The following is a 23,367-nucleotide window of genomic DNA, read 5'->3' as shown; positions in this document are numbered from 1 at the left end:
AATGGCAGGAGTGGCCAAGGAAGGGGACTGACTGAGGATCACAGAAGACCCGTCCCACCGATTTGCCTTTCCATTTGGACTGGAAGCTTGCATGGCTGTCCCAGCTACAGGAAGAAGGCAGAGGCTGAGTTTATTCATCCTGTTGCTACCACCGCTCACGGCATTTCAACTGCTTCCAATAAAATGAGTTTGCATTTGCTGACTTTCAATCTCACCCAACCCTTTCATTTTACAGGAGACTAAAGTCCCGAGGATAAGTTAAATGAGGCTAGTGGCACAGGCAGAATGACCGATTTCTTAACATGTCAGCTCCCAATTCACCCTTCAGAGCTGGCTCTGCCATCATGTGAGTTTCTCCTTCACAGAGCGATGTTAAGCTTTGCCAGTAGAGGGCGCTGGCGGGAGGCGGGGGCTCCTCTTTCTGCCTCCAGGGAGCCATGTGGTGCTGCTGCTGCCTGTTCCTTTGCTGCTGCTGCGGGGTCTGCTCAGGAATGATCTGCCCCAGTGGTGCACCCAGAGTTCTTCGGTGACTGACCTTGCTTCCTTGGCCTGGACCTAGTGACCACCTTCCCACAGCCCTCTCGACATAGACATTGTGTATTCCAGGTTTTTTGCCTGAGAGGTCCCTGATTTCTTGTGCCTCACCCACCAGCCTCAGCTCCCCAAGGCCCTGGAGGGTTGCCCCATGCCTGCTAGGTGACTGTGGTCCAGTGCTGGCCTGGATAAAACAGCAAACTTCTCGGCCACCCACCACATCCTCTCCAACAAGGTTTAAATCCAGCCTTGGGGACAGCCACCCCCTTCCAAATTCGTCCCTTGTTTGTTATGCTCCATCCTCTCTAGAGTTCTGTTTGCATTTTTACAGCTGCTCTCCTATCACAGCTTACTAATTATCCCTATTAAACTTCCCTTGTTTAAATCACCCCTCGGTTTCTAGCTCTTGATTGGACCCAGTATAATAGATTGCTTTCAGAATTTCCCATGGATTCAAATAACTTGAGTTCTAGCTCTCCTGTTTACTAGTTGTGTGGCCTTTGGTGAATCACTCAGCCTTGGTGAAGCACCCTTTCCTCTTCCTTAGGGCTGTTAATGTGTTCCACCTTTGAGGCTCATAATCGAGAAGATGCTGTGTCTCCTTTACTAGGTGACTAACTTGTTGCAATGGCTTGTGTTGGCTTCCCAGCCCCAGTGTCCCTCTTTCCATGCTACCCTTCACGTGGCCTCCAGCTCAACCTTCCTAAAACACAGCTATAGCCTTGACACCACACTGCTTCTGTTCTCTCTCTTTCTCCTCCTCTCTTTCCCTCCTCTTCTTTTCTCTTCTCTTCTACATTCTCTTTTTAATTTCTGGTTTCTTTCCAGAAAACTTTTGGTGGTACCTTGCCCCTGCAGAGAACCAGTAACAGATACAAAATCGAAATACATACATTTGTGCCTATTTAATCTGGCGTGGCATTAAGGAAACTAGCAGTACTTACGCTTGTCACACTTGGGACCAGTGTACGCAGAGTAGCACTCACAGGTTCCATCGCCATCTAGTCCACTGTTGCACACCCCATGCACACAGTTGCACGCTGGAGACAGAAAGTGGGGGATTTTTGTCACCTGACATAGACTGTTGCTAAACATTCTGGAAGGCTAGTATTTTCAAATCATCTTTGCTGAGACTCTGCATAATAAGGTGAAGAAGACCATGGATTTGAAGTCCTAGAGACCCTTGTTTGAACTTTGGTTCCTCTCCCTTTTATCAGCACCAGGATTTTTTTTTTTTTTTTAAGTTTAACATATGGATAATAGTGCCTACTTCCTGGGATTTCTATAGAGTCAAGTAACATAATGTATATAAAGCATGGGGCATATCATGTGCATTGGAGTTCTTTCCCCTACTCTCAAATTATTTACTTCATCTTTGGATATCTCAACAAGAGAATTAATTTAGTGTCTTATATACACCTGCTATGGTTAAAAGAGAAAAGCTACTACTAACTCAATCACTGTTGGTAGCAGATATCTATACAAATAAGTCCTACCTATTGATGGGGCAATGCAAGGATAAAAAAAGGAAAATATTCGAAAGGGTCTAGAATAACCATGCCATATTTTCTAGCTTGATGTTTTAGCCCAGTGACAGATCATTTCAGGGATGACAAATGAAGGGCATTTGAAATGGATGTGAATGGTCAACTCTTTAGTTTGCGGTTGGTTTGTAGCAAGATTTACTATCAGGCTAGGCCATCAGCATCCTATGGCCAGCCCTCTCCGGAGCATGCTGTATTAGTTTTCTATCGCTGCCATAACAAGTTCCGCAAACTTAGAGACTTAAAACAACACAAATTTATCTTACAATTCTGGAGGTCAGAAGTCCAAAATGTACTCATTGAGCTAAAATCGGTGTTTCAGTTGGGCTGCTATTGCTCTGTAGACTTTGGTGGAGAATCTTTTGTCTTTTCTAGCTTCTAGAGCCCATCTTTGTTCCTGGGCTCATGAAACCCTTTCTCCATCTTCAGAGCTAACAATGGCAGGTCAAATACTTCTCATGCTACCATTTCCATGGTTCTCTCTTCTGTCTTTCTCATCCACTTACAACAACCCTTGTGATTACATTGGACTCACCTGGATAATCCAGGCTACTCTCCCTATCTTAAATCAGTCAATTAGCAACCTTAATTCCACCTGCAACCTTAAGTCTCCTTTGCCATATAACCTAACATATTCATAGGTTCCAGGGATTAGGACATTTTGGGGGCTCATTTTTCTGCCTACTACACGTGTCTTCAGTGCATGTAAGCCAACTTAATATTAGCTCAAATGAAACATAATTAAGAAGATGCACCTGCTTAAAAACTTAACCAGAAATACCAGCAAAGCAAGGATCAATGAAGTTTAAAGTATTCCAAACATCTAATAAGTCATCAAGTCCTTTGTTTTCTCTGTCTCTATCTCCCACCTTGATCTTCTGCTCTTCATCTCCACTGGTGCCATTTTTGTTCAGGCCTTTATCATGTTTTGCCTGGACTATCGCAGTAGCATGATACCTGGCCTCGCTATTTCTAGTTTCTTGCCTCTCCATTTCATTCTTTTCATTTGATTAGCAATGGCATCAGGGTGACCGTCCCAAAAATATCTCAATGACTCTCAGTTACCAACCAAATAAAAGTTAGATTTCTCAGTTTGGTAAACAATGGCCGTTCCAACCTGACTCTAACCTTGGTAAGTTTTCATTTTCATCTTTCACCACTTTATTTTATACATCTTCAATTCTTAGCATGTGGGATGATTCATTCACTATTCATCGTCCTTCCTTCAAAACACTTATGGAATACATATTATGTTCAGAGTACCATGCTAGAGATTAATGCCCAAAAATAAACAGGACAAAGTCTCTGCCATCAAACAGATCACAATCTAATGGCAGAAGAAAACAGCCAATCCCAATGCACTGGGATAAATGCTATGAAATGACCAACCAATGGGAGCTGGCCAGGAAAAGAGAAAGTGGGGTTGGCCCAGGGAAGACCATGCCAGGTGGAAGCAGCAGGAAATGCATCTTGCATGTTCACACCTCCAAGCTTTTCCTCTGCTGCGCTCCCTTTTGTGTGCTAACTGGAATCCTTGTCATCCTTCAAGGCCAGCCAAAGCCCCCACTTCTGTGTTGCCATCTCAGTGGTCTCCAAACAATCTGTGCTCCTCTGGCTCCAGCAGCACTTTCTTTGTTCCATGTCCACTATTGCATCCTATGACAACTACAAATTTGTTAATACCTGACAGCTGAAGACCACCGGGAGCGCACCAATGGTCAAATCAAGTCAGCAGTAAGGGTGAGCCATTCTGTGAGAAGTAGCAGTAGGCTCTTATGTCAGCCAGGACAGGCTGGATAGTTCTCATGGTCATCCATTGTTGCTGAGTCTCTGTTCAGACATGATTATTCCCTGGCCTAGTTTTTGTCTTTTCCTCCATAGATATAGTGAGTCTTTTGTCTGATGGTGATATTCTGCAAAATTCTTTATGCTTAGCAGCAGAACACCACAGCCTCTCCGGTAGCAACTAGGCCAGCAGCCAGGAGACAGCTGTCAGGGCTGCTGTTTTCTTTCTCAATCTGTATATTTTTCTCCCCTATTAGATTGAGACTGCTTGGAATGACCTCCCCACCTCTGTATTTCCCCACATGTTTTACGGTGCCCTGTAACAATACCAACAACTACGCAACTAAATTTTAGTTAACGACATTGCCCAGCAGGGCCAGGATTAGGGTGAGGAGAGTGAAACAGGGTCGTGCGAGCGCAGAGCTGCATCCCGCTGTTATTTAGCATTTTGATGTTTCATTCAATAATTTTTAAAGTATTATTGTCATAGGTTGAGTTTTGTCTCCCAAAATAATATGGCGGAGTCCTCATCCCCAGTACTTCAGAATGCTCCTGTTTGGAAGTAGGGTCATTGCAGATGTAATGAGTTAAGATCAGGTCATACTGGAGTAAGGTGAGCCCATAATCCAATATGACTGGTGTCCTTATGAGAAGGGGAGACACCACAGACACGATGGGAAGAGGCATGTGAAGAGGGAGGCCGAGATCAGAGTGATACTGTCACAACCAAAACCAGCTGGGGCTACCAGAGGCTGAAAGAAGCAAGGAAGGACCTTCTAGAAGCTTCAAAAGGAGCATGGCCCTGCCAACACCTTGATATTTGACTTCTAGTTTCCAGAACTGGAACAATAAGCTGCTGTTGTTTTAAGCCACCCAGTGTGTAGTACTTTGCTGCAGCTGCCCTAGGAAATCAGTGCAGTTATTGATCTTGATTTTTGAGTTGTTTTGATGCCTCCTTAAATTTTTCACCCGAGGCCCCACACTTCTCTTTACTGAGTGCTTACTATCTATCAGGCATTTTGCCAAGTGCATTGCATGTGTCATCTCATGTTTACCACATCCTTTGAGGTAGGTATCATTACTACCTGTGTATCACACATGAAAAAACGGGAGATAGCTAGCTCAAGTAGTCCCTCAAATAACTGAAGAATTAAATGGGGTTTGCAGTGTCATCCTCCCTTCAAAACTCAATTGACATTGTTTCTATTTTAGCCAAGCACTTTGATATCTACCTATGGCTGTGGATTTTTGGAATAAACAAGTTCTGGAGAGCAGTAAAGTTGGTTATGGAGATAGTGGGGTGAGGAGGGAGTGTACTATGGGCTCAGTGGAGAAGATTCAATTCAATTCAAAAAATATTTACCCAGCTTTATTAGGCACTAGGTATACAACATGTGAGTAATTGATAATATCTAAAGTCCAGGAGCTCACAGTGCAGTAGGAAGCCAGGCTCTAGGAGATACAGTGACAATTCCTGTCCTAAGTGCTGTCATGCAGCCATTGGAGGAAGGTGAGGGGCACAGAGGGCTCCTGCTCCCAACTCAGTGCAAATTGCGAGTGTTGTCCTTGTCATTAAGATTGCCCTCCTGGCTGTGTGGTATTGGCCCAAGGCCCTGGCATGAGCCTCTCCCTTCATGCCATCTTCCACTACAGCCTCTCTACTGGATTAACTGCCAGGCACTGGCAGCTTTTGGAAGTCTCTGACGCTGCATTGCAGGCTGCCAGCTGCTGCCAGGAACGTGTCCTTGGGAAGGAGATGTGAGTGGCAGAGGGTTTCCCAGATGATCATTGAAAGAGCACTTGGTACTCGTTAACCAGTCTCAGTAAATTTCTAGAGACACATAAAACGTGGGTGGTATAACTTTAAAGTGGTGAAAGCCATGGCCATGCTGGTCAGAGGGATGGTATGCACAGCCTCCTGTGACGTGCCCCATAGCAGAGTAAGCTGCTCCCTCTCCTGTGCTCCCATAGGATCTTGTCTGGGCTGTGCACACTGCATCATCACAATCGTCACCCACATTTCCAGCTCCTTGGGACTGGGCACCTAATCTCATCACTCGTAGGATCCACATCACCTGTCTGGTGTGTAATGTATGATGGACACTCACCAGAGGCAGATTGGGGCAGCGCTTGGGGGCCTAGGCTCTGGAGTCACACACATGGGGTCAAATCCTGCCTCTGCCCCCATAATAGCTGCATGGCCTTGAGCAACCCTCTCTGCTTCTTCATACATAAAAGGAGAACCCCCACCTCCTTTGGAGAGTTGTAGTGAGGATCCAAAGAAACCCCTCTGCACATGGTCTGACACACAGGAGGTGCTTAGCAAATACAAGTGACTCTTCTTAACAGTACATGGTTGTGGGATTGATTCGGGGATCATGTTAGAGAAAACGGGCTTTGCAATCTGGCTAGCTGGAAAGGAGGCACTGAGCAGGCTGCGGTACTGGCAGCAGAGATGAAAACCTTTGGCTGCTGCAGCTCGAAATCATCTCTAAACCAACGAGCAGTCTAGGAGGAGAGTGCTACCACAGAAGATTACAGACAGTGTTAAAAATAAACTGCACCTAATAGAGCTGTCCTACTTCCAGGCAGAATGGCCATCTCCCCGGACCAATGTCTCATTGGATGATACAACACTGGCACCCAGTGGATGCCTGGATGAAAAGGTTTGCAGTCTCCATAGTCCTTGTCAGTGGGAAACAACCAGCCATTGCTGAGTCATTCATCCATCCATTCATTCATCAGTGACTCGCTTGCTGTTGGATTATTTTTGTCCTCACTTAATACTTACTTCTATTGATTGAGTGCTTGTGACATAATACTAGGAGCTTTACTATGTTGTCAATCCCATGAAATTGATATTATTATTCCTGTTTTATAGATGAGAAAGGCTTAGGGGATTTAAATAGCTTGCCCTCGGTCACACACCAAGTAGGGTCTGTTTCAAACTATGGTCAAACTGAGTTTAAAGCCTGTTCTCTTAATTGTTACATTCTAGAGCTGTGGTATTTAATTTGGTAGCCACAAGCCACATGTGCCTATTTAAATTTGAATTAAGTGATATTTAGTGCAATTTGAATTTTAACTCTTTAGTTGCACTAGCCCCATTTCAGGTGCTCAATGGTCACATGTGGCTAGTGGCTACTGTATGGGACAGTGCAAACAGACAATATTTCCTTCATCACAGAAAATTCCATTGGAATCCATAGCTTGGAAGTTTTTCTCCTGGGTCTCAGTTTAAGTTTCCAGTTTTCTTACCTAAAAATTTAGGTGTTGAAGCCATCTTTCTCCCTTTCACTTGCCCTTTCTCCATGACACCAAGTGTGAAGGGAGGATCCTTCCCTTATTTGGAAATGTTGGGAATTTCCCTGTGCGTCTCTGCTCAACGGTAACCAACACCAGTGTCTTGGAGATAACATGGGTCTTCTTCCTCATTTGTCATCTCCAGACAATTTACTAGGCTTTCTTGGGATCTAAGCAACACTGGATGCTTTCTTTACTCCTTCCCATTTCAATATATATTTAGCATATGTGATTTAAATTCTTAAATGGCAGGGAAGGGTAAATTTGGGAGGAGACATGCTATTTCTATACAGTTGACTGATTACATTTTAGTTGCTGTCCTTTAATGTAATGTTTAAATTTAAAAACACATGGGATACCAATATCCATTGTTTTTTGGGTTTATTTATTTATTTATTTATTTGAGATGGAGTCTTGCTCTGTCACCCAGGCTGGAGTGCAGTGGTGTGATCTCGGCTCACTGCAACTTCCGACTCCCAGGTTCAAGTGATTCTCCTGCCTCAGCCTTGCAAGTAGTTGGGACTACAGGCCTGCACCACCACACACAGCTAATTTTTGTATTTTTAGTAGAGATGGGGTTTCACTGTGTTGGCCAGGCTGGTCTCAAACTCCTGATCTCAACGGATCCAGACTTAGCCTCCCAAAGTGCTGGGATTACAGGCGTGAGCCACTGAGCCCAGCCCCAATATCTGTTTTAAATTTGCTTTTGCTAACAGCCTTATGAAATAATCTCTATAGAACGGTGGGTGAAGAAACACCTATGATTAAGGGATGCTAGGGAATAATAATCGTAACATTTATTATGCACTTATTATCCCATTAAATCCTCTCTAAAAGAGGCAATATTAGATAGCATGCTTCATAAAGTCTCCATGATTAGCAGTCCTAGAGCTGAAACCTTGTCTGAGTCTGAAACCTGGGTTCTAAAACCATGCTTCTGGGTCAGGAGAACATCACTGGAGCAAACTAGATAATTCATTCATTGATTCATCTAGTCATATATTCACTCACTCATTTATTCATCCAACAACAGTGTAGTGAGTGTCTACCAGGCAGGCAGCAGGTAGAAGGTACTGGAAATAAAGATACCACAACACCTGCCTAAGAGGACCTTATGGATTAGAATAAGGCAATGCCTCTGCAATTGCAGATAAAATTTATTACAGAGTTTGCAAACTTATGGGGGTGGGATGTGTTGTGTGTGCATAGGTTTCCTTGCCAAAAATATTTGAATCGAAGCAGTGTCTACTGAGTTTAATTTTTCTATGAAAGTCAGAGCCCAAGTGGTGTTGGCAAAAAGCTACCCACATCTTTTTGGGAGATGAGGATCTAGCAGACACTGTTTCTACCATACCCACATTCTTTAGACCTTAAAGACTGCGATTGTGAGCCTTCCAGCTAACTTCCAGGATCCACAGCTCTTAGCCTGAGGGTTTTGTGTGAACCTGAGGATGGGCACTCTGCCTGGGTGCTCCCTAGACACTCTTAAGTAGCAGGGGGTGAAAAACTCTCCCCACTTGACTATGTGTATTAATTCCCTGTCGCTGCTGTAACACATTGCTACACACTTAGTGTCTTAAAACAACACAAAGTTATTGTCTTACATTTCTGAAGACAAGAAATCCAAAATCACCGTGCTAAAATCAAGGTGTTGGCAGTGTTGTGCTCCTTTTTGGAGATTCTGGGGAGAACATGTTTCCTTGCCTTTTCCAGCCTCAAGAGGCCACCCACATTCCTTGGCTCATGGCTTTTCCTTCTTCAAAGCCAGAAATTGGCGGACCAAGCCTTTCTCACATCTCGTAACTCTGACACTCCTCTTCTGTCTCCCTTCTCCATCCTTAAGGACCCTTGTGATTAACACTGGGCCTTCCCAGATAACCCTGGATAATCTCTTATCTTAAGGTCAGCTGATTAGAAACCTTAATTCTATTTGCTACCTTAAGTTATGTTTGCCATGTCACGTACCATATTCCCAGGTGCTAGGGATTTGGATGTGGACATTTCAGGGAGCCATTATTCTGCCCACCGCACTATGGCTCCCTCTCCCCTCAGGTGAGATGACTGAGCTGTGTGTTCTGCACCAACCCCCAGAGCTCCCGGGGGCATCAGGCTCCAGTGGTCCACAGTGGCACTTGGATTAATAATGTCCTGTTTATTTTCCTCACATTACTTCCTCACATCCTCGTGTTTCCTGGGATCACCATTCAAATAAACTAACTACTTGTTACTCGAATCTCTATCTCAAGTCTACTTCTGGACACAGCCAAAAATAAGAGAGTGAACAAGCCAGTCTCAAGTTTGTTTCTTTAATTTGGAGCAACAATCTCTGACCACCTTAGGGAATTATTTGTGAACCCCCAAAAGGAAGGGAACCATTAGAATTAGGTGGGGCCCACAGTATAATTGGAAGCCTATGGATCTATGCGGAGACCAGGATTCAGAAAGAGCCCAGAGAAAAGTTGGGCAGGCAAGGAACAGCTAGCGGTGGAATCCTAGAGCCTGGGGAGAGGGAGTCATAAAGATGGCTGGAAGCATTTCTGGGGAGTAGCTGACTGCACATGCCAGGGCTGAGAACCTCAGGAAACACTGTCTCTGTTTTCAACGACTGCATTTAACAGTTTCGTTGTCAACTTTTTGTTTTCCCTATGTAGACTTGGTTACACATGTTAAAGTGAACTAATCATGGCTTGATAAGGACTCTGTACTTCTATATTTGAGTCCTTGTGGACGAATTGCAACCTGGCTTAATAGGTAGACAAGACTGAAAACCTAACTTAGGAGTATGCGTCTTAACAATAGCTGAGTCTTGGCCAATCCCAGCGGCTGTACTCTGATCATTCATATACTGCTGAGTGTTCAAACTATGTTCAAATAAGGCAAATGCCGAGCTGTAACCAATCCAGCAGTTCTGTACCTCACTTCCGATTTCTGCACGTCATTTCCCATTTTTTGTCTATAAATCTTCCATCACATGGCTTCACTGAGTCTCTGAATCTGCTGTGATTCTGGGGACTGTTGCCCAATTAAACTCCTTTAAATTTAATTCTGCTGAAGTTTCTTTTTTATCACACATAACTATTCAGTGTTTTCTCCTCAAGGAGTAATCTTTCCTGTGGACTGTCAACCCTTACAAATGTGGTGATTACAAAACTCAGACATACCTGCTGAACAGCTGGGTCCAAATAAGTTGTCATTAGCACAGGTTTCACAGGCTGTTCCACCAAACCCTTCCTGCAAAACACCCCAGGTGGTTGACATTAGACTCAAGGGGACCCATGGTACCAGGAAGGCCTTGAATTTCCAAATCAGCATTTGTTTCTCAAATATATTTTCCCTCTGTGCCTTTCCCGGAGCTTCTTCTTTCTGTTTATTTGTGTTATCATTGCATACATTAATCCCTGTGTCATTTTGTACTAAGGGTCTGAAGCTCTGCAGGAGAAAGCTGCTGTGTCAGTCCAAAGATATAAATAGATAGCAAGTGCTAGCAGCCATATCCCGACTTTGCCCAAGGGTGAAAGGAAAATGCTTTCAGTTTTGCTTTTTTTTTTTTTTTGAGACTGAGTCTTGCTCTGTCACCCAGGCTGAAGTGCAGTGGCACGATCTCAGTTCACTGCAACCTCCGCCTCCCAGGTTCTCCTGCTTCAGCCTCCCGAGTAGCTGGGATTACAGGTGCACACCACCATACCTGGATTATTTTTGTATTTTTAGTAGAGACAGGTTTCACCACGCTGGCTAGGCTGGTGTCCAACTCCTAGCCTCAAGTGATCCAGCCTCCCAAAGTACTGGGATTACAGGCGTAAGCCACCTACCCGACCTCAGTTTTGTATTTCTGAAGACAGTTGAGCTCAATCCTTTTCAGAAGGATTTCCTTGTATTTAAATCCCCTAGGGCTTGAAACTTGCAAAAAGTCACCTTCATGAGATAATGAAGAAAGTCTTAAACTGGTAAAAGAAAATCTTGAACTGGTAAACCTAACGGTTCACAAAGGATGCAGAGGATAGCACCATAAGGGTCGTCTGCTAATAGTGATTATTAATATTAACAATGACAGCAATTTCTATAGTCCTGTATAGTGTCATACAGTATTTTCACATATATGGCCTCATTTTACTTTTTCAACGGATATTCAAAAGTTATTACATAGATACTGTTTCAAACTTTTTTTTGGGGGTGGGGGGGCAGAGTCTTGCTCTTGTCACCCAGACTGGAGTGCAATGGCACAATTTCAGCTCACTGCAACCTCCGCCTCCCGGGTTCAACTGATCCTCCTGCCTCAGCCTCCCAAGTAGCTGGGATTACAGGCGCTGGCCATCATGCCCAGCTAATTTTTGTGTTTTAAGTAGAGACGAAGTTCCACCATGCTGGCCAGGATGGTCTCCATCTCCTGACCTCGTGATCCACCCCCCTCGGCCTCCTAAAGTGCTGGGATTCCAGGCGTGAGCCGCCATGCCCAGCCTGAAACCCATTTATGCAAGTGGATATGCTTAAGACTGAGCAGTAATTGACTCTCCTAAAGGCCCCCAGGCTTTAAGTGGTCATTTTGTTGCAAATGGCACACTTTAAAAAAATTAATACTTCTACCTCTTAGGAACTTCGCTGTATATGTGTGTGTGCACGTGTGTGTGTGTGTGTGTTTAAGGAGGACCAACAGGTAAAAAGATGGGGAGCAGAATCCAGGAAAGGAAGAACACATTTTTGAACTTACTTGGCAGGAGCAGGTTCCATTTCCTTCCATGCCTTCAGCACAACTGCCCCTGCCATTGCAGGGTGACTCCGCTCCGCCTGGGCACTCTAGGGAATCAAACAGCTCAGATGTATTCATTCGTGACTGCACACAAGCATTCTGCAAGGATGAGCTTAAGCACCTACTAAGTGTGCTAGTTGCCAGGGATAAGAAATACTTGCAGAACCTGTTGGTGTCATCTAGGGTTTTACAGAAGAGGCAGGAGTATACACAGGTGAACCGCAATGTGGTCACGAGCTGCATTAGAAAGTATCCACTGTCTACCATTTCTTGAGCGTTTGCTATACACTTCACAATGATCTAATTAGATCATTCCTATTGCAGCCTCAGGGGTGGTTGCTATTGGTGCTGGTTAGCAGATGAAAAGAATTTCAGAGAGGTTGCATATACTCACCCAAGGTCTCACAGTTTATAAGTTGCAAAGCTGGGACTTTAAGCTCAGACCTTAGCATGACTAAGGCCAGGCCTCTTCATAGGTGTGCTAGAAAGGGTATTGAGAGAGTCCAGAGAAGGGAGGTATTGATGCTGCCTTAGGGAGTCCGAGAGACATCCCTGAAGAGGAGTTATTTAAATGGCGCTTTTGAAGGTGCAGTAGGAGTTGGCTATGCTTAAAAGGAAAGGATGTTTCAGGAAGAGGCAATAGCAGGTACAAGGTCTTGGAATTGTAAAAGGGCATAACCTGTTCTGGGAATGATAGAGTTTGGTGGGGCTGGGACTTGGGAGCTGGGTGTGAGAGTTGTGGGGGGCTGATGAGGTAAAATAGGACAGTTGGGGACAATTAATGAAGTGCCTAGTATGGTAAGCAAAGGAATTTCGATTTTATTCAGAAGCTGATTCCGAACATGCATAAATACTTCTGTGATATTCTAGACCTGAATTGGAGCTTTTATGGATATTTATTAGAGGACATTCACTAAACATTCAGTGAATACTGAGGACATTCAGGGAATACCCTAATATGTGCCAAGCATTATATTCCATGTTGGGGCAGGGGGACATTTAGCTAGAAAGCCAGATATTACAATGCCCAGAATCAAATAGAGAATTAAAAATTATGGTAAGTGACCGAAGTTTAAGGTACTATTGTGATGAGGATGAAAATAAATTCTATTTCTTTCTATACTTGCTGTTGTTCTACACTTTGAGTGCTGAGTTGACATGGATTTATTGCCAATTTGGATGAGCTCTGACTGTTTAAATAAGAAATCTGAAACTGCAAGCACCAAGCAGAAACCATGCAATGACCATGAAATGTGTCTACGTGAATGAGGTGAGATGAAATGTTATCCCACATTTAAGTTAGCAAGGTAAGTGCCTTCCACAAGACAGGAAGTTCTAGATAATTGTATTAGTCCATTCTCATGCTGCTAATAAAGACATGCCTGAGACTGGGTAATTTATAAAGGAAAGAGATTTAATGGACTCACTGTTCCACATGTCTGGGGAGGCCTCACAATTATGGCAGAAGATGAAGAAAGAGCAAAGTGACGTCTTACATGGCAGCAGGCAAGAGGGCATGTGCAGGGGAACTCCTCTTTACAAAACCATCAGATGTCGTGAGACTTATTCATGATCATGAGAACAGCATGGGAAAGGCCTGCCCCCATGATTCAATTACCTCCCACTGGGTCCCTCCCATGACACGTGAGAATTATTACAATTCAAGGTGAGATTGGGTGGGGACACAGAGCCAAGCCATATCAATAATAATAAAGGATGCATTTGTTTACAACTCATAGCAATCCCCTGAAGTTATATCTTATTTTTAGCCATACTTTCTAGATGAGGAAACAGGCACAGAGTGGTTAAGTGACTTGGCCAAAGTCACCCAGCTGGCAAGGGGTAATGATAGACACACTTACCCTTCCTCTACTGAAGTGACCACCTTCCTGCTGTCCCTTCCCTCCCATCCCCATCCCATAAGACCTTTGCCATAAACTTTCCTGTGCCACAGCTCATTCTGCCACACATCTTCCCTGTGGCATGTGAAATCAGCATCCATGGAAAATAAAAATGCATTTGTCTTAGTTGATTCAGGCTGCTATAACAAAATGCCTTAGACTGGGTGGCTTATAAACAACAGAAGTTTATTTCTCACAGTCCTGGAGGCTGGAAAGTCCAATATCAAGGTGCTGGCAGATTCTGTGTCTGGTGAGGGCCTGTTTCCTGGTTCATAGATGGAGACTTCTCACTGTATCTTCACTTGGCGGAAGGGGCGAGGGAGCTCTCTGGGGTCTTATGATCTAATAAGGGCTCTGTTCTTATGATCTAATCACCTCCCAAAGACTTTACCTTTTAATATAATCACATTGGGGATTAGGTATGAACATATGAATTTTGGGGAGACACAAACATTCAGACCATAGCAGCAGTTCTTGAAGAAAGAGACTAAGCAGTAAGAGAAGCAGCTCTCTGAAAGAGACCCTGGGGACTCCCTTAAGTTACTAGGCTAGTTCTTTAGAAGAAAATTCATAATGTGCAGGTACTATAGAGGTGGGAGTCATATCCATCTGTAGATGGTTTTCTGTCTGGCTCCTTCCGATTCCTTCCTGCATCCAGAATATTAGCAAACTACACAGTCTAAATTGCCCATTTTGACCTGTGGTATTTCCACAGCAGTGGCAGAGCCAGGTTCAAAACCTGGAAAGATGCTCCACTCTACTGCACCGTTTATCACTAACACCCACCATTAACAGGCAGGTATGCACCCCAGGACAACAGCTCAGGTAACAGGCATGTTTGTGGGGCAAGGGAAGGGGAAGACATACTGATGGGTAGCTAATATTCATAAGTATTCAAAAAGCAAGACATTGGTTTGGGTTGCTGTCACCAACTAGGCTAGTAGTGGCATGAAATGCAATGGTGCCATGGGAGGAGCTGGGACATTGCAGTCAGAATGTTCTGGGTTCAAATCCCAGCTAAACTCTTTGCTTGCAACCCTTTGCTTTTGGCAAAGTCCATGCCTGGCTCTGAGATTCAGTTCAGGTGTATGTGGGGACAATACTGTCTTCTAGGCAGGTTGTTGTAGGGACTGGAAATATTAGGTGCTTAATGAATAATAGTTGCTATTATTCAGAGTGGATCTTCTTGAGTTTTTGTTTTTTCAGACTGGTACTGTAACAGTTAAAACACTCAGGAAATAAATTACTGGTACTTGTTTGAATCAGACCATCTAAGATCTTGGATATTTACAAGTGAGCATACAGACTTGGTTCCTATTTCCATGATCCTACCAGTCTAGTGAGGAGAGAGTTGTGGATTAAACAGACACTCAGGTAATACTGATTCATGGACTGGGCTAAGGGTTGTCAGGGGAAGAGATCTAGAGCTCTCATCACTTCACCTACTTGATCTTACTTACCAATAGTTACCAAAAATAATTTAATTCTAAACAGCCCAGTTGGTTTAGATCTGATCTCAACAGATGGCAAAAGCTAGATCATTAAGAAAGGACCCTGTTAAAGATTTTGGTCTTTGTCTTAGGAGGAGCAGCAGGAGGTGAGGATGTAGAGGAAGGGAGAGAGCTGAATCAAGCAGGGACCAGGTAAACACTTGGGAGCCAATCTGAAAACCAACTGAGCCATTTGAGTTCACTCACATTGTTGAGCAAAGGGTGCTAAGAGAGCATCTTCATAAATCGTTCACCATCAAATAGTTCTTCTCCTGTTTGCTTTTTATAGGAGGCCCTTCTTGAGCTGAGATGGTGTTTTGTGAGCCAGGCCCAGCCCTGTGCAGAGCTAGGAAGGTAGTGACAGCCCCCCAACTATTTCCCTCTTTTGTTCCCTGTACCTCTCCCCAGAAATGGGGGTATAAGATGCTCTCTGGGTGACACCCGGTTTGCTTTCTGGGCTTGCTCAGAACAACACAGGTCCTCCTGCAGCCTGAGACTCATCAATCAGTGCCACCTTGCAGAAATGTCCTCCCAGGTATTTTTACATTTTCAGGCAATGTTGCCTAAATCCCAGTCTCCCAAACTCACATTCCACTGAATCTGTTCCTCCAAGCATGGAACCAACTTATCACCCCATCGTGCACTCATTCCATGTAGCCAAATAGACTATTCCACATTCTTCTAGACATGCCTTTCTCTCCATAGCATACCTGTACTTTTCCCACCTTCAAAGACCCTTTCTCTTACCTTGCCTCTGAGGCAGATTTGACTTCCATCCTCTGGGTGCCTGTTCCACTCAGCTCATTCCTATTATAACACACGTGGCAGAACATGCGGCAGAGTCATTTCTTGAGAATATAACCATGCTCTAGGCTACGCTGATCAGAGAGGAATTGGGGAGCTTCCCCAATTCCAGTTCCCAAGAGTGTGACTTTGTGTTTAGGAAGTCTGGACATTCTTTTTCCTTAAGGACAATTAATATACCTTCCGTTTAAAAAATTTAGGCAGGTGTTTCTCTAAGGGTGATTCACTGGACCAGGTGTTTGGAATCCCTTGGGAGTGGAGAACTTTTACAAAGGCAGATTTCCAAGGCCCTCCTCATTAGGTATGTGATACAGTTCGGCTGTGTCCCCACCTAAAATCTCATCTTGAATTGTAATCCTCATGTGTCAAGGGCTGGACCAGGTGGAAGTAATTGGATCATGTGGTAGTTTCCCCCATGCTGTTCTCACGATAGTGAGTGAGTCTCACGAGACTTGATGGCTTTGTAAGTGTCTGGCATTTCCCCTGCTTGCACTTACTCTGTCCTGCCACCCTGTGAAGAGGTGCCTGCTTCTCCTTTGCCTTCCACCCTGATTGTAAGTTTCCTGTGGCCTCCCCAGCAATGCAGAACTGTGAGCCAATTAAACTTCTTTCCTTTATAGATTACCCAGTCTTGGGTATTTCTTCACAGCAATGTGAGAATGGACTAATACAGTATGTGAGCCATGAACAAGCACCTCTTAGATCTCCAACTTCAGAAGCATAATTACCTTGAAATCTACTATTTTTTCATGAGACTACACTTCTCATGACTCCTTCCAGCCCATGACTGAGCATGGTAGAGATGCCAGGGCAGGCCCACTCTTTTAAGATGCAGGCTTCCTCTGCTGGGTGATTTTGGCTAGAGGACTCCTCATCAGCTTTACCAAATTTTCTTAGACCTACATATAGTCTATAGCTTTTCCAACTAACCTTCCTTGACTCCCTCTCTTGTTCACAAGGGTCAGACCTGCATTGCTTTCTCCCTCTGCTTCTCCTGGCTTTCTTCTCATTTTTTTCATCACACATGTTTCTTCTAAGTAATCTCTTATATCTCTAGCCCTGTCTGGCATCTCCCTTTTGGAAGCCCTGGACTAACATGCCAGGGCATAGAGAGCTTTTGTGCACATTATAAAAAGTCTTCCCTACCCTCACTGCTCTTGTGGATATATCCCCACAGACACTAGGCTTAGAAAGCAGATGAAACTAAAATAAATTGAAGGTGCCCCTTCCTCTTGGTATACCAGGCCCACACTAGAGTGTATGGTTTGGCAAACTGAAAATGGGCTGAATTTCAGTCCAATTTCATCCCCTTGGGCAATAAGAACCTGTTACAATTTTAGGCAAAACCCGACACTTAACACCTACCAAACAGAGATTCCCTGGTGTAAGAATCAGGAAAGTACATTTTAACAGGCATGGCAGGTAATTCTACTACACATCAATATTTGAGAACCACTGGGTATGCTGGACAAATTTATGTAGATTGTCCTAAACAGAGAGGAAGTGAAGATTTTTATGCCTAGCAGGCTGATGGGAAGCAATGCCTATGAGTTGATGTGCCTTTGCATGGCATGGTTGTGTGGTGTATCAGCTGGACACTAGGCAATGTTTCTGGTGCTTCAGAAAGGTTCTGATGTGGATGAACTTAGTAAGAAGAAAGTTCCTGAACACTTAACTGGAACACGACTTGCTTCAGAAAAACCTGTAGCACTGGGCAGCTGGTAGAAAGCCAGTGCTATTCATAGGGAGATTTTGTACACTAACTTAAAGCCACTTTGACTAATCAGCAGTTAGGTTATTTTGGTAAAAAGGTGTAGCCTCCAGTGGTTAGAGGTCAACAGGAAACTTAGCTCCTAAATTGTACCACGAGGTATGTTGCAATGAAAGAAAATTCTGTAAACTTCTTGTCCACCAGGCACTAAAATTCATATTATTTCTTCTTAAAATTCTCAAAGAGCTCCACTCTATGCCTTTAGGCCATCTGTCAATGGCAACAAAGTTCTAACACAGGGTACTCCTCGAAGTGGACACAGAACAAAGTTCAAGAATTTTTTAAAGTACAAGAATAAGAAGCACCCAACAAAGTAATATTTGCAATGTCTGATTTCAATAAAAATTTACTAGGCATAAATAATGAGGGGAAAAACCAGTTAATTGAAACCAACCCAGAGATCACTATATGATATTATTGGTAGACAAAGATTTAGAAATAGTTACTATAACTGTATTCTATATATTCAAGAAGGTAGAGAATTAAGCAAGTTAAAGAAGATATAAACAAAACCAAATTGAACTTCTACCAATGAAAATACAACATCTGAAATAAAAATACAAGATATAGAATTAACAGCAGTTTAAAGACTGAGAAATAAAAGATTAGTGAACTTAAAGACAAGCAATATTAACTATACAAAATGAAGCATGGAGAGAAAAGAGACTGAAAGATAATGAGCAGAGCATCAGTGAGTTGTGGGGACAACTTCAAACATTTTAATATATGTATAACTGGAATCTCTGAAAAGGAGGAAGGAAGAAAATGTATTTGAAAAAAATGTGGTCAAAATTTCCAAATTTGATGAAAACTATAAACCCACAGATCCAAGAGCTCAAAGAATACCTAGCACAAACAATATGAAGAAAACTACACACTATAATAAAATACCTTAGAACCAGTGATAAAAAGTAAATTAAAAGCAGCCAAAGGGAAAAAGGATTTGTTGTGCTGAGAGGAACAAAGATAACAATGACAACAGATCTTGTTAGAAACAATATAAGTGAAAAGACAGTGAAACAACATCCATAAAGTACGAAAACCAAAAAATTTGTCAACTTAAAATTCTATATCCAACAACAATATTTTTCAAAAACAAAGGCAAAATAAGGACTTTTTTAGACATACGAAAGGCATAAGAATTCATCACTAGATATCCTGCACTACAAGAAATGTTAAAGAAAATTGGTCAGGAAGAAAGAAAATAATACCAGATATAAATCTGTATCCACATAAAAGAATTTAGAATGCTGGACATCGTCATTATGTGCTTAAATGTAAAATATATTTTTCCGATATTTTAAATCATTTAAAGGATGGTTCATTTGTTTAAGGAAAAATTGGTAACAATATAATGTGGGGCTTCTAACATATATAGAAGTAAAATACATAACAATAATAGCATCAAGGATAGGAGTGTAGAAATAGAAGTATATTCTTGTAAGATTCTTATGCATAGAGTGGCGTAATATTACTTAAAGGTAGACTGTGTTAAGTTAAAGATTTATTCCATAAACCTTAAAGGAAACATTTAAAAAATTGCCAAAAATAAAAAGTGTAGCTAGTAAGCCAACAAAGGAGATAAAAGAGGATCATAAAAAGAATTAATTAATACAAAAGAAGACAAACAAAGAGGGCAAAAGGAACAAAGAACAGATGGAACAAACAGAAAATAAACAGCAAGATGATGGATGTAAACCTAACATATTAAATATAAATGGTCTAAACAACCTTAATTAAAAGACATGGGCTGTCATATTAGTTGAAAGGGCAATAACTAATTATATGTTGCCTACAAGAGACCCTAACTATATGCTGCCTACAAAGTTGTATATTTTAAATATACAATTATGTTAAAGGTAAAGGGAGAAAAAAAGCACACTAACATTAGTCAAAAGAAAGCTGAAGTAGCTCATATTAATATTAGATGAAGTAGATTTCAAGTTAACATATTTTTACCAGGGATAAAGAAGTTCATTTCATAATGTTAATGGAATCAATTCATCAATAGAACATAAACTATAAATATGTATTGACCTAATAAGAGATTTTCAAAGTACATGAAACAAAAACTCATTGAACTGCAAGGAGAAATAGGTAAATATACAGTTACAGTAGAGATTTCAGTACCTCTCTCAATAACCAATAGAACAAGTAGTCTTAAAATTATTAAGGATATTGAATCATATTTCCCATAAAAATAAAAATGAATAATTAAGTATAGAAAAGACTTGAACAGCATTATTAATCAATTTGACCTAACTGACATTTGCAGAATACTCCATCTAGCAGTGGCAGAATACACCTATTTTTCAAGAGCACATGAAACAGTTGCAAAGACAGGAGCTATTGTAGGTCATAAAACAAGTCTTAATAAATTTAAATGGATTCAAATAATATATGTGCTCTGACCACAATATAATTAAATGATAAATTTCCTTCTAAGTATGGTATTAGCTTAATATCACAAATTTGATATCTTAATTTGCATTCACTGAATAAAAGAAACATATTTGGAAACAATAGCAGGAATGTATCTGAAAAATTATTCTATTTGGAAGTAAAATATTATACTTAAAAGTAACTGATTTCAAAGAAAAAATCAAGATGGAAATTAAAAATTATTTTGAACTGAATAAAATTGAAACACAATGTATCAACATTTATGATACGCAATTAAGGTAATGCTTAGAAGGAAATTTATTGCACTAAATAAGTACCATATGAGAAAAGAAGAAAGTTTTAAAATAATGACCCACTTACAACTTAAGGTAAAGAAGTTAGAAAAATAATAGCAAATGAAACCCAAGCAAGCACAAGATAGGAGGTATAAAGTGCAGTGGCCAATGAAATAAAAATTAGAAAAGCAATAGAGTAAATAAATGAAACCAAAAGCTGGTGAATGAAATGGATGAATTTACAGCCAGACTAATCAGAAAAAAAGAAAGATGAAAATTACCAATCACAGAAATGAGAGAGGGGACATCATTACAAATCTTGTAGACATTAAAGGGATAATAAATGAATATTATGAACAAGTTTATGCCAATAAATTTGAGAATGTAGATAAAAATGGACAAATTTATTGAAAGTAAAAAACTAGGAAAGCTCACTCAAAGGAAATAGATAACCTCAATGTTCTTATATCCAAGAAGTTGAATTTAAAATTAAAATCCTTTACACAAAGAAAATTCCATGCCAAATGGCTTTTTTGTGAATACTATCTCACATGTAAGGAAGAAATTATATCAGTCTTACAAAAACTCTTCTAGGTAATTGAAGAAGAGGGAATATATCTCAGTTCACTCAATATAGGGAGCATTATTATCCTGATTCCAAAACCAAATACATAACAAGAAGACTATATACCAACATCCCCAATGAGTACAGACACAAAATTTTTAAGCAACATGATAGCCACCTGACCCTAGCAATACATAAAACTGATAAATACATCATAGTCAGTGCAGTAAGGTTAAAAAATGATATAAAATGAATGCAGATTAGAAATAAATAAATAAAATTGTCTTTATTCACAGGCAACATTATTGTCTATGGAGAAAATTCCAAAGTATCTCCAGAAAGTTATTAGAACTAACACATCAATTTAGTAATTTCTCAGTATATGAGGTCAATATACAAAATCAACTCTATTTCCACAAACTAGCAATTAACAATTAGGGATTGAAATTTCAAAAACCTATTAGAAGTAGTACCAAAAGTCATGAAGAACTTAGGTGCGAATCTGATAAGAATTCTGCAAAATTTGTAAGCTGAAATTTATAGAACAGTGAAAAACAAAATAAAAGAAGCCCTAAGTAAATGGAGAGCTACACACTGTCATTATGAATAAGAGAATCAATATTTTTAGATGTCAGTTCTCCCTAAATGCATCTATAGATTTAATGAAATTCCAATTAAAATCTTAGGAGGACTTTTTTTGTTGTTAGAAATTGACAAATTGATCCTAAACTTGAATGGAAAAGCAAAGGTACTAGAATAAGCAAAATAATTTTGAAAAAGGTCAAGTTGGACTTACACTACTTCATTTTAAGGCTTACGGTAACACTATAGTAATCAAGACAGTGTGGTATTCGTGGAAGGATAGACATGTAGATCAGGGGAACAGAATAGAGAGTCCAGAAATAGACCTGTACATAGACAATCAATTAATTTTTTACAATGGTCCAAAGGCAATTTGATGAGGAGAGGATCATCTTTTCAAGAAATGTTGCTGGAGTTTTTCAAATTATCTATATGCAAAGAAATGAATCTTGATCCATACTTTGAACAATATACAAAAACTAACTTGGAATAGATGATAGACCTAAATGTAAAGCTTAAAACTACAAAGTTTTGAGAGGGAAATATAGAAAAAAATCTTTGTGATATAAGGTTGGTCAAAGATTTCTAGATACGATACAAGAAGCAGTATCTATAAAAGCATGATACATTTAAACCTCATCAAAATTAAGAATGTTTTCTCTTCAAAAGGCAATGTTACGAGACTTGAAAGACAAGACACAGACTGGGAAGAAGTATTTACAAAGCACACATCTAATATCTTAAATACTTAAAGAACTCTCAAAACTCAATAATAAGAAAACAAACAACCCGAAAAATATATGAATAGCAAATAAGCACGTGAAAAATGCAAATTTAAATGGGTTACAATGCAAGTCCACTATACATCCATTAGAATGGCTAAAAAAATCTGATTATAGCAATTGCCAGCAAGGATGCCAAACACCTGGAATCCTCATACATTGCTGATAGAAATGAAAAATAATGTAGATACTTTGGAAAACAGTTTGGCAGTTTCTAATACAGTTGAACATATTTTTACTCTACAATCCAGGACAACCACTCCCAGGTATTTACCAAAATGAAATGAAAACTTACATTCACCCCAAAACCTGTGTGTGAATGTCCATAGTGGCTTTATTTTTAATTGCCCCAAACTGGAAACAAACCCAGATGTCTTTCAGTTAGTGAATAGCTTAACAAACTGGGTCTAGCCACAGAATGGAGTACGGTAAAGGATTATAAAGGAATGAAACTTGATACAGGTAATGACATGGATGAATCTGATATTCATTGTGCCAAGTGAAATAAACGAGACTCAAAAAGGTACATACTGGGTACATACTGAATGATTCCAATTACATGACGGAAAGGTAAAATTATAGGCACAGAAAACAGGTTAGTATTTTCCAGGGATTGCGAGTTGAGGGAGGGCTCGACAACACAGAATTTGGGGGGATATGCAACTGTTTCCTATCTTAATTATGGTGGTTGCCACACAACTCTTCAGGTTTGTCAAAGCTTGAATAGCTGTATACTTAAAAGGTTGAGTTTTACTGTATGTAAATTATGATAATAAATTTTAAAAAATCCATTAGCACTGATCATGTGTCTCAAAGACCGGTGTGGAAAAGGCGATTAATGTCCAAAAAATGATTGATTAAATTCCACTTCTATTTAGACCTTA

General features: G+C 40.9%; 1 protein-coding gene across 2 annotated transcripts in view; it reads right to left on the bottom strand.

Annotated features, from left to right (window-relative positions):
• The window catches only part of STAB2 (stabilin 2), a 168,207-nt gene that overhangs the window by 130,263 nt on the left and 14,577 nt on the right, over positions 1 to 23,367 (bottom strand). For both annotated transcript variants that reach the window (XR_002515968.2, XM_017946151.3), the window contains exons 4-6: positions 11,872 to 11,957; positions 10,328 to 10,397; positions 1,479 to 1,574 (exon numbers count right to left, since the gene is read on the bottom strand). Coding sequence is in view for 1 of the 2 variants with exons in the window: in XM_017946151.3 (XP_017801640.2) it covers positions 1,479 to 1,574; positions 10,328 to 10,397; positions 11,872 to 11,957 (252 nt within the window). In the remaining variant the exon portion in view is untranslated. The remainder of the gene's footprint in view (positions 1 to 1,478; positions 1,575 to 10,327; positions 10,398 to 11,871; positions 11,958 to 23,367) is intronic.

Source organism: Papio anubis, chromosome 9 (genome assembly GCF_008728515.1).
Source record: "Papio anubis isolate 15944 chromosome 9, Panubis1.0, whole genome shotgun sequence".
NCBI lineage: Eukaryota > Metazoa > Chordata > Mammalia > Primates > Cercopithecidae > Papio > Papio anubis.
This window is presented reverse-complemented; position numbering and strand designations above follow the sequence as displayed.